At 41.7% G+C, this 12,719-nt stretch overlaps 1 protein-coding gene across 1 annotated transcript in view; it reads left to right on the top strand.

Annotated features, from left to right (window-relative positions):
• LOC122413519 (uncharacterized) overlaps positions 1 to 11,473 on the top strand; it is a 31,406-nt gene extending 19,933 nt beyond the window's left edge. Inside the window, exon 5 of the mRNA XM_043423928.1 lies at positions 11,099 to 11,473. Coding sequence (XP_043279863.1) covers positions 11,099 to 11,202 — 104 coding nt within the window. The 3' untranslated portion in view covers positions 11,203 to 11,473. The remainder of the gene's footprint in view (positions 1 to 11,098) is intronic.
• Positions 11,474 to 12,719: the final 1,246 nt, after the last annotated feature.

Below are 12,719 nucleotides of genomic sequence, written 5' to 3' on the forward strand. Positions count from 1 at the left end.
AATTCGTACATGCGGCTCATACGAAAAGTCTGATTGTCGGAATTTCTCAGCTGTGTGCAACTGTGCAATGTGGACGTCGTAATTATTGTCCGATACGAAAATTCCAATTTTTTTTCCATTTTCATATATTTTCCTTCCATATGAACCTACAAAAACCGTAAAAAATTGTGAAATTCTATATTTACAGCACGTCGAAGTGATATTCTTCCTCTTTAGAAGCATTTTTTGTTTTCAAACTCACTAAAAATGTTGAATTCCCGTAAACAATAGATTTTTCGACTTTCTGAAGCAGGACCCCCCTTAAATCCGTTCATTCGTTTCATTCACTGTCCGTCCTCCTCATACGAAAGTGTTCAATTAATATTTTAATCATGTCGAAAATGAAGAACGGATTGAATATTCCTGCATATTATTTTCGTAGGATTACTCGAATCCTGCATTTTTTACGACAAGAAGAAACTATAAAAATGTGTTCCGCCGTAAGATTTGGGATTCCTTGGAGAGAGCTCCGCAGCCTCCGAGCAACGCGGTGCTCTCGGCTCGTAATCCGCGGTTACGCGGGAGGGATGCCCGGGGTGAGAAATTCGGCTCGCTAGAAAAAGGAAGTACCGAGAGCGAATTGTATTCCGGTTGCAGAGAGTTTAATAAGGGCTCCTGTCTCGCTGAGGATGTCGTATTCGAGGAGCATTATATACACAGACTCGGAGGGATAGGAATTCGTAGATTACCTTCCTCGGTATAATACACTGTATATTTATACACGCCACGACCCCACTTTACCACCGTGATTATTAAATTTTTGTCTTCCCACTCCCCGCACTGCGGAAAGGCGATCTTCTACATATTCCAGGCTCCCTTCGACTCTCCCTGAGTCGTGTGTTTCCTCTCACTCTTTATCGTTCCCCGGATTATTCTACGGCAAGATTTTCCGTCCAGGAAAAGTCTGCGAAGGGGTATCCTGTGGCCAGAAATGCCAAATATTCGGAGGAGGTTGCCAACTCGACTGCTATGGAAAGCAAAGCTTGCAGCATTTTTCATGCGAATATTTTCGAGAATTATCAAAGCTCAGAATCGCAGTTATATTTTGGAATTATTCGGTGCCCCCTCAATCTTCAATTCTGCGGGGAGCAGTCCGAGTAAACGAGGAAGAAAAAATAGTGAAGGATTTGAAAGATCGATGCGAAATTGGACTCGCGTTTCGAAGAAAAAATGAGCTTCCACGGGGCTGGAAAACGTCAAATGCGGACGTTAACGCGTTAACGGCTTAAAATGGTGGCTTCTCATGGCTCAGAGACACTAAAATTGATAATACATTAAGCACATTTTACGATTCGATGGCGGAAACTTAAGGGAGAACCTTTGGATTAATTTAAATTCGTGGCATTTTGGTAGACTCTAGAAAAATAATGAAAATCCGTTAATTGAGTTGGTAATGGGAAGGTTATATGCGTATATAGAGCGAGTGTATATGCCCGCTGGTACACGCCAACGCGGGAACAAAGTGCAGAGAGCCAAGTTAAAATCCTCATCTCTCGGCCGTTTGCAGCCTCGTTTCTTCGTCCCCAACCACCTCTATCGTGTCCTCTCGTGGCGACCCGGCCCCTGACTCGCTCCTCCGCCGTGCTTCGCAACCCCTATAAATCTTCGTTACGGGTCTTGCAGGAAGACGAACGCTCTGGGATATTTCAAGCGAAATACCTCTCCGACACCTTTGCGTTACGTGGTCTCTAACCTTCTCGTTGCCTCACGATTTTCCATGATTCAACTTTTATTTCTCTGCGCTGCTGCTGCTGCTGCTGCTGCTGCTCCCAACATGACAATAACGCCGAGTCTCACATTTTTCGTCATTAACACACGCTCCAGTCAACAATGATGAGCTATTTGGGTTTACGCAATCTTTCGTACGAGTCGAGAGGGCCATTCTGGCCCACCATTTATCGCCCACGTACGATCACATCTTATCGATAAAATTTATGATTTCATTCCAACCTTTCGATTGCGTCTCGATGCTACTAAATATTTGGCATTTAGTCAAGACTCCGATAACGGTGCACATCGACATTATTCGTCAAAACGAGTATTTTCATAGGAAAAAAGACAATTGCAGAAGTTTATATTCATGATTTATCGTACTGTTATATTCCAGCTGATTTTTGTGTGCTACTATTTCGTAAGTTTGTAACGTATTTATCCGCTGTCTAACAGTGTATCTTGGATATCAGGACCGTAAATATTGGCTTGTGGCATATGGCCCGAGCTATCAATGTGCAGGATTTGTTAAGGGGATCAATTTCAATCGTTCAGTGACAAGGAATCATCGGAAATCAGACAATACATTTGTAAAGGAGTAAAATTTTTTAGAGAATTTAAAATACACGAAGAGACTGGAAGTTCTCGGACGTTCCGTGACTTAAAAATAGACTTAAAATAAGACTTAAAAATCAATTGTATCATCGCCGATATATTCGATGCGTCAAATTGCCGAGACAGGTTTATTGCAAATCGCGGGGCATTTCCTCTGGCTTAGACTCGGACGGTGAGTTGGAATCGTTTCAATGTAGGCGTAGAAAAATTTTTCTATGGCCCTTGTTCAAAAAGCGTGCTCGCCTCCCAAGCTCCAGAAATCCTTTCGACACAAGGGTTCAAAATTAATTATGAAATTTAAATCCTTTTAATTCTTAATTCTATTTGAAAGCCACAGAACGCGTCCTAATTGAATTTCTTCACGGGCATGCGTCCCACAACGCCCACGCAACCCGGCCCTCCGTGTCCGATCCTCCTTAATACTCGGCCTCGAGACGCTGCCGTGTCTCCGGATAAAACTTCCATTGTATGACGAGAGTGATTCATGTGAAGTCAACCCATGAATTTGTATCGACAGACAAAGTTTCGTGGCATTGAACGATCGCACACACAGCGAGTGTGCGCTTTCAGGTGAATAATCGATCGAAAAAACATACGCTATTTGACGTACTGTTTTTCAACTTTCCTTTTTGCTGGGCTCCGCCGGACTTTGGTAAGACGGCGGTGTGTTTGTTCGGATACAAAGATTATAAACATCGAGAGCCATAAAACCATGGTGTCCCAGTCACAAATATGTGGGGCTGTGTGACATGGCTGAGTCTATCAATATTCAGGATTTATAGATTGAATATCGTAGTAGAAATAATTTATTTGGAATCGATCAATAAATTTGTGTTAATTGACGATGTTTGGGCGCACCAAACTATAACACATTGGCGTCGATTTGAATTCTTTTTCGATCCAGATTCAATCGAGTGAAGATTTTTTCGTATAAAAGGAGAGTGAAAACGGTCGTGGATCACAACGTTAGAAAATCCTGAAACCGAATCGAACTTCTGTTGAGAATTGTACTTGTGGCGTTTTGATAAATTTTTTAAAACCATGAAAATTCCGGGTGTCCATTTTGCTCTTCTTTTCGCTATTTTGATAATCTTCGCGTTCGGTGTGACGAAAATCCAGGCCGATGATACGAGCGAGGAGGCTTCGAGCACGGTTGAACCAGCAGCAACTCCGTCTCCCGAGGAGGAGAAACCGTGCCCAATATTCGGCATGACTCGGATAAATGGAGTGTGTTACTGCCTCCGCAGAGGCTGCATGCTGTCCCTGGGAGGCTGAGGTCAGTTTCTATCGGATAAAAAATAAAAAAATGACGTTGCAAGAGATGGAGGAAACGGTTTGAAGGATAGAGTCGCTTGAAACAGATTTTTTCTGCGTCTTATCGAACTCGAGTATGCGCGCGTGCCTTTCAATAAAACTTTTCAAAATCTAAGCTACAAGCAACAGCTTGCGAGCAGGACCATAAATGCGGAGGAGTGTTGAGGGTGGCCCGAAGGCGTATAAAACTCACTCTTCTCGCGCGTATCCACGCAACAACTTTTCCTATTAGGGAGTTAACACGGTGGAGAAGAAAAAGCTGGCAAAGTGGAAACATTCTTTTCGCTAGCAATATTTATGAATCTTTAAGGAACTGCACCTCGGAAAAGGGGGGGATAAAAGAAGTGGGGGGAAGTATGTTTTTTTTTACGGCGTCAAGAGGCATTTCCACCCCCCGTGCGGACTCCTCGATCCTGTCTCGAACGAAACATAATAAATGGTCTTTATTTCCGACATACTGGGAATCGAAAGAATCGTCTGACGACGGAGATTCTTCATTTCTCCTCGTTCTCGTCCATTACGAATCTAGCGAAGCCCACTTCTCGAGTCCCTATAAAAAAAAAAACAAAAGAAACAATGAAAAATTGGCTGCTCGTCGAACGCTGCCGGAGTGGTCTTTACACACGTGATGTGTCTCCGAGCCAGTAGCAGCACAGCAAGGAAGAGATTCGTGGAAAAAACTGGTGACGTCTCGTTTTATGGGATCGATGCTATTGTGTGTAGCGCGCACGGCGCTGCTGTGAGGTACAAAAACCCTCTGATAATCGAGTCGTGTGAGCAGCATTTGCCGTTCGAAGAAAAAGAATTTTTGTCCGTGATGCTTCAGGCGTTATGCGATGTGAGATGAGCTCGCGCTGAAAGGAGTCCGGAGATGGGGAAGATCGTACTGGAGAAGATCGGAAAGTCGATACTTCCTTGCGGAAAGTCGCGTTCTGCGGTCGAGTAGGGCGTAAGCTCGGCGATTTTGACGTCTGACTGACCTCGAGTGAGTCCTTTTCGTAGCGAGCTCTCGGTATCGCGCACACGTATCGTTCGGGACATTCCAATTTTTCTTATACGTCCGTCGACGTCGTACTTTCCGTCTTCTTCCAACTTTCTTCTTGTCCCGGCGCTGTCGTCTTCGTTGTCATTGATGTTGTCCCCTGCTCTTCTACACTAACAGGAAAAAATGCCTTTTTTCCTTCTCGGTGACACCCCTGCGGACGGGAATGACCGTCTTTCATGCTGTCCCCTTTTTGTCGCCTCGCTGTACGTAGCCATGTGTATAATAAAATGGATACACTTATTTTTCCTTCGTGTTATGTACGAGCAGGGGTTGTTCGTGCGGGCTTTTCCATGCGGATTAGCACAGAATTATTCGCCTGAATCTGACGCTTGTGAGCAGCATTTCACTTCATTTTTTTCCTTCCTGTTGGAGCTGATCGAAGATTTTGTATTCGAGTAGAAAAACTTTAGGAATTAAACATGCAGTTTCGACTTTTTTCAAAGTCCACATCGAATTTTACTCGCAGCGTGGACGTCGTGCTTTTTTTCGTCTCTTTCGCGATCGCAGCTCGTTGTTCTCGCGCGTCCCCTCAGAGAGCATCTCGACTGACAGCTTTTGAATCGATGGGACGGCGGAGTAGCTCGCAAGAGAATTAAAGGCGCGGAGATGTGTGCAAAGAAGCATCGCGCGAGGGTTCCGAATCGATTTCTTCGCGGGCACCTTTCGCTGCATTTTCTTCGCCGATTTTTTCACGGACGTGGATCTGAAAAACAAGAAGAAAATTAAATTCATAATCTCGAGACTGCTCGTAACTTTTTATAACTTCCGTGGCTTTGATCGCCACCGAGTCCGCATCGATGGAAGCGCCATTTTTAATAGCGAGGGTTGTAAGCGGAGAATACAGCGAGCGAGGCACATCCCAGCAATGTTGAATTTACGAAATATTATTTTCTCCCACTCACCTCCCTGCAAAGGGATAATGTTAAATTTATTTTCTCCGAAAACTTTACGCAGCAGATTCGACGTTCGTAAGCCCAGGAAAAAAGGTGCATAAAGAGCGAGAGGGAGTAAAAGATTGGGGCGTAAAAAGAAAAATGTTAAATGAAAGATAGGTGGGTGGGGGGGCGGGCGGGGGCCGGGGAGAAAGAAAAGTTTAATATGAAAAAAGAAGGTTTTTAAAGCTACTGAGCCAAAGCCGTTAGTACAGCGCTTACCACGTGTAATACAGAGTCTAGCAAGGTACAGAGACTTTTTTCCCTGTGTGAACATACACATCGAACGTTTAAATGTATGCGGACGTGTACGTGTTGCGGGACTTTAGAACTGTACATAACGAATTGAAAGCAGGTGTCGTTATAGCCGCCTCTTTTGCTCGTTTCCTTGTTTCGTCTTCCTGCTCCCTGCTCTTCCGCCTTCCCCGCGCAGCCCCGAATAAAGTCGAGCCCTCAAACATCCCCTTTCGACCGGCACCTTTCCCTCTCCGTTGGCCCTCCCTCTCTCCCTCTTTATGCCTCGAGTCCAACGAGAATAGCCTAATGAAAAAACTTTCTAACGAAGCAATTTCAAGGCTTCTCGTTCTCGGATTTCTGACTCGTGGATTTTACCTACTCCCTATACCCTCGACGCGTATGTGCTTACAAATGTGTGTAGAGTGGTGGATCGTAGAAGCACCAGTTGAAGAGGAAAAGAGTGCTCACGTGTGTTGAACCCGAAAAGGAAACAGCCAGTGAGAAGAGCCACGGAGAGTGAGAGAGAAGCAGAAATCGTGTTATTTTTTTCCCCTCATTCATGAATCTTTTTTCGCTTTTGCTGCTTTTACATCGAGCAGAGAAACTCTGTATATCTCGTTTGGAGCACAGTAACGAAATGAAGTGGGTGAAAGAGGATTTTGAGCCTCGGTAAACCGAGGCTCAATTTCAATCGTTAACAAAATAGCATCCCTTTGTTCAAATCTGTTCATAAATCATTTAGTTACATCACTAAAAATCGTAGCTGCTGTTTCATCATCGTTAGGAAGACTCTTTACAATAATTAGCTTGCAAACTAGTAACGTACTAGAGCTTTTTGTTTTCCTTGGCCATTGTACCAACTCATTGTCTTATTTTCTCCTTTTTGTTGCACTTAAAATGCGAGCCATCTCACGATCCTTTTATCTCTTGAACCTTGACTTACTTTTGCTTTTTTTCAATGACATTTTTCAACCCTACAGCTCTCTCCGTTCCCATGTGCAAAAAAATGATATTCTCCTCGCCGAATACATATACGGGGAGCGTGTATACTCGTATGTTTGTACATATGTGTGTACCCCGTGAGGGAAAATTAAATCGTGTCCGGTTGGCTTTTCCCTGAAGAGGGAATACGATAATATCACCTTCCAGGTTATACATACAAATGTGTGTATACGTGTATGGCTACGTACACACGGGGCTATACGCAGACACGATTTTCCGGGTGCGACGTGGAAATAATACCGTGAAATTTCGAAACCGTTTTCCTCCTATCGTATTCCCTCGTCTCTTGTGCCTGTACACATAAAATATGTGTACGTGGGGCATTTCCGAGTAAATCGATAAACGTGTGACCCCGCGCCGTGTTTTCATTTCGTTGCTGATTTTTTACGGAATTCTCGCCCACTGTGGCGATCGGAAATTTTTCGAGATATATTTATATCGAACGACATTGCTTCTGTGAGATTTGCCCTGGCTATTCACTTTCAATTCTTTCGTCGCTCGGTCATTTTCCTCGTCTTAAGAACAGCGATTCTCACTGAAGGATTGCGAGCTCTTGTAATTTCGCTTGCGAAACTTTGAGCAGAAATATCATTTAAATTAGACCGAGAGGCGCGATGACGCGCGGTTGTTCTGTGGCTTTGGCGCTCTCCCAACTTCAGTCGCTTCGCCCGAGTCCCTTCTGGGACGGGTACTTGCTCAGCATCGCCAGCGACGTCCATCGTGTTCCTTAGAAACTTCGTTTTTCCAAGTTTTTCGATAGCCGCAGTCTTCGAAAACTAACTAAAAATATGGACAATCGCGCGCAGTATCGCGGCTGAGCCGTCCCACAGATTTCCGAGAACCCGTCATGCAAATCCGCTCCGCAGGAGTGCATTAGCCAAGAACGGCTGCAGGCGACATATTCGTAAGGGTCCTCACCGGCAACGGCCAAGATTGGGCAGCTGAAGTTGCCTGATTGGCTCGTAGAAACAAGTTATTTTATATGGTGATTAAACTCGAAGACGATGGGGTAATATTCTCATTTGAATATCCACTTATCTCAATCGAAATCTTAAGGGGTCTAGCCTAATTAGAATTTTCGAAAAATCGATTTTTTTTATTGCATTTTTCGAGAGTGTACACATTCAAAAGTATCGTACGAAAATTTTGTAAAGATCTGAGCAGTCCGAGTGTACTTTTGAGCGATGTTTACTGTTTTACTGCCCCCTTCTAAAAAGTTGGTGAGTAACGTCCGAAGTTGGTCACCAACGAGGGGCATTGTTGTCGCTTTATTCGTACTGTGATTGGTCGCTGGGGCTTTCAAATTCGGAGTCTTGCTGTCAGTTTTATGTTTACTATCAATTTGGCAGTGGTGTATACGCGAGTGGTTATAAGCTTTCCTTGGGCGCAGCAGCGCTAATAAACCCTAGTTTACTGTAAAATCTCCAAAACTATTCAATCAATTTTTACAAAAATTTTACCGCGTGTTCTTCATGACTATAGCTACAGCGCATATTATATACGAATTTTGAAATTTTCAGTGCAACTATTTGTTTTTTTTTATACAAAAAACGATGAAAAAAACGTGCTTTTTCGTAGTTTTTGGCCTCATTTTTCAGGCTCAACACTTTTTATATCTATATTTATAATTTAAACCGTTCAAAAAAATTCGTGAAAATCACGAATTGCCATTGGTCGAGATCGAAAAATCGGATTTGAATAATAAAGAAAAAAATTCTGCTGTTGCACTAATTTTATTTAATTTTATAAAGCTACTCTGTTCGACCCGTCTCATTCGCTCTCTACTTCTTTGTGTTTAGGTGCCTGTGTGTTTCTCTGACAGGGATGATTCTGGGCACGGGGGCTTCACTTCACGCAAATGGCCTGCCGAGGGCAAAACACTCGCTCCCTTGTTCCCACAAGCGATAGTTGAAGTACCCATCACCGCGATTGCATTTTCCATTCCAGATTCCCAACGCCAGATAGGCAAGCTCGAGTGAAAGAGAGGGAGGGAGATGAGAGGCATAAAAAACGTAACAAAAGATGAAAATGGAGCGGTTGTCTCCACATTCATAAACAGAGAAAATACGCAGTCGAAAACGCCCGTAACGCGACAAGTACGATTTATCGTCGAATCGCCTGTCATTTTTTCGAAATAATTCTTTCGAAAGGTCTCGTTAATACGAGATGCTTTTGACTGTTCGTTGCACGACGATGGAGATTTTATATTTTTCACATATTTTCTCAATGCATTGATGAGAGTGGAACCTCACTCATTACTTTCCGAGCATCGTAAATAAATCTCATTTTCGTGTGTACGCAAGTTTACTTTGCGAGAATAAGGTACAAAATAACAAATGTTCGTGGGGAGAGAAATTTTTAAGAGTGAGAAAGTGATGTTGAGGCAATCTGCAAATTCTCATCTTCACCTTTTTTAAATTAGATTTTCTCCGGCCGACTCGCCGTTCTCTCATTCGAGAACTTTAATTCGATTTACATTTGTGCGTGCGAAAGCACTGCCGCGCCACAAAATATATACTCTTTCTAATTGAATCAAACGATACTTTTAAGCAGCAGCTGTGAAATGAAATGAAAAGTAAATTTCCACGAGTCTTGAAAGCATCATTGGAAAATCTATTTTTCTTTTTCCCCTTTTCCACGTGATTATACAACCTCGTTATTCCATATTCGCCGAATCATCAATTACTTTTTATTCTCCCAATAGATATATTTTTATTCATCAAACTTCGTCGTATTTTTCCAGGAGATTTGCCGTAAGTTTTTCACCCCTTAAGCTCGCGGCTATTGGCTTTTTCCTTTTTCATATTGATTCATATTTGATTGGCCGTATTGGAGATACTCTCCTTTGATCTAACTTCATGCTGCGCCGCAATAATATGACGACGACGGAGTGCAGTGAAATCCTCGCGGGAAATTAACAGCCTATCGATCTGCCTTATACGTTGGCCATCGGTCTATAATACAAAACGATCCCTCGATGCCAGTTTAATTGGACGGCTCTTTCGATCCTCTCGCGGTTAATGAAGGAAGAAATAAAAGTATATAGAAACAAAAACCTATGGACAGTAAAAAAAAAAAAAAAAAAAAAAAAAATCTCGCGACGTGGATTACGTCTGGAAAATTCAATGAATCGTGTTTCCCAGCAGCCCTTCCTCCTCTGTCCTTTTTCCTTTCAATTGTACAGGATTAAACTCATGCATTATCTCTCCAGCGCCGCGCCCCATGCGATTATTATTCCTTTAATAATAGAACGAAATTAAATACGGAAAAAGTAGGGTGCGATAGGATGGCGATACGAGAACATTATTACCGAGTTAACACACGTGTTAACTCGTTGCCTTTAGGACGTAAAATTTTCAATAACTGCATGTGAGTTGCGCGGATTCTTATCTCTACATTTACCAGATGTTGGAGCAGGGCCGTACCATTTTTCCAATATTACTTCAAAAATGCTCTTTGCATAGGTTTTTTTATCCGATAATTGCGTCATTTCAGATTATCGATTTTATTGGCAGTCGAAGAATCCTGAACGAAAATTTTTATAAAGGGGTTTACTCTAATCCGAATTTTCAAAAAATCGATTTTTTTATTGCATTTCTCGAAAGTGTACATATTTGAAAGTATCATACGAAAATTTTGTAAAGATCTGAGCAGTCCGAGTGTACTTTTGAGCGAGGTTTACTCGGCTGTCTGAACGCGCTAATCCGCGTAGTTTTTCTCAAAATTACGGTTTTCGACGGCTCGTTGATCAAATCTTCGAGACTGATGCTTGCCAAAATTTTTCCACGTGTTTTCCTTTTTGCAAAAAACGATAAAAAAACGTGCTTTTTCGTAGTTTTTGGAAAATTGGCCCCCATTTTGTCATTTTTGAAAAAATAAAAAATCTTATGATATGCGTTATAGCCATTTACCTATCGAATCTAAAATCATTTTTATTTTTTTCTCTCTTTTTCTTGGACTTGTCTTCTCCATTTTTTTGTACGAAAACTTAGTAAAATAAATATAAAAAAAAAATCCACGTATTCTAAGAGTGTATTTTTCAGGCCTAACACTTTTTATATCCGTATTTATGATTTATACCGGTCAAAAAAATTCGTGAAAATCGTCTCTTTTGTGCACGTCTAATTAGGGTAGTCCCCTTAAAATTAAAAAAATCCTTTTTTATCGAATGTCTTTTCATGCTTTCGGTGATTTCTGATTCCAGGTGGTGCAGCCATCGTCCAACTGCCCAGATCGTTCGTCATCTTTGCGTTCGTTTTGGCGATAACGATGATTTCCTCCTTGATCACGATCACACATACTATCTAATGAAAAGGATAAATTTTATTCAAACGACTAGGCGTTACAAAGAGAATAAATGATAAAAAGATAAATCTTATTAGACACTAATTAATATTATATAAATATATCGAGTATATATATATGTCTATATACATTAATTCGTGTATATATTCATATGTATTTGTATGTATATGAAATATGTATATGTATATGAAAAATTGTATGTTTCTCCGAGAGAGATTGACGGGGAAGTTAAATATATGTTGATATCTGGTAAAAAAATTTGATCTCGATAGCACTCATTAACTAATTCGTTCATTGTAGAATCGACCTGACTTGAAGTTTTATAAAAATAATTTGCTTCCAGGATAGTAATATTTTAAATGGACGAGTGAAAAAAAATGTGTGAATTGCTTCAAAAAGTTTTAGATTTCGAGCCATACCGTTAGAATTTGGTGAAAATATATTGGAAATCGTCGGTTCCACAGTCCACCATAGTTTCAATTCCACCGTTTTCGTAATCCTGCAGTTTCATTATTGTACGTAGTTTGATGCTGGCAAATGCGCATTTTCAACGGTCCCTGACGTGCCCCACGCCCTTAAGCCAGTTTCATAGTCATCACCGCTCAATTTCGATTAAATTTAAACGAGCAATTTAGTTTGAAACGCGCGCATTCGCGCACACAAGCGGTGCGAAGCGATAAAAAAAGGATCGTGATTCTTTTACGGCCTCAGGACTCGCGCACCAGCTATTTCCATCGCTTTCAAGAATAAATAATAATTAGATGAAAAAAATTGATGGAATGAAGAAAATCTAGTAAGCTTCTCGGTATAGATGCTGTAACAGATTTCCAACACTTTGGCACATTGTATATCTTTGGAATGTGACGTGAGGTCCAAAGTAGAAAAGGGAGAAGCGTCAGGGTGATATGCACCCATTCATATATTGCACGTATAGATATACATCTTATGTATGAAGATTTAAGGGTAGGGTGAAGAGCTCTTTGCGCGGCAAAAGCTCTCTTCTAAATGAGAACGATAAATTTCCAGGCAAGTTTTTCGAGGCACGAAGAGAGTGCAGTCATGAATGCGCGCCAGTAACCAGCAGTGAATGTGTGTATTCGGGTGGTACGTGTCTATGCGTTTGAGTGAGTCTGTGTGCGTGTGCGTGTGTGTCTTATCATCGTTCTCGAGTAAGAAAGAACAAAACTTTTACTTTATACTTTTATTCGTCCTTTTTTCATTATTTTTTCGACAAACTCTTTTTCGCTTTGGGCTACGCGCGTTTGAGGAACGTATTCCTCTATGGCGCGCCCCCTCTCGTCACTCCAGCTCGAGCACTTTCAGCATACGTTAACTTTTTTCCGCTTCAATCCTCTTCTTTTTTATTTCCAGCTCGCGCCTCTTTTCTCTTCATCCCTGCACTGTGGGATGTTGTTTTTTCTTCAGTATTTCTTTCTTTCTTCGTTCCTTTTTTGTTCCATTACACTCGATGGATAACTCCGGGGAAACGATGTGCTAAACTACTTTCTTGATTCATTGCT

This window comes from Venturia canescens, chromosome 7 (assembly GCF_019457755.1).
Source record: "Venturia canescens isolate UGA chromosome 7, ASM1945775v1, whole genome shotgun sequence".
Taxonomy (NCBI): domain Eukaryota; kingdom Metazoa; phylum Arthropoda; class Insecta; order Hymenoptera; family Ichneumonidae; genus Venturia; species Venturia canescens.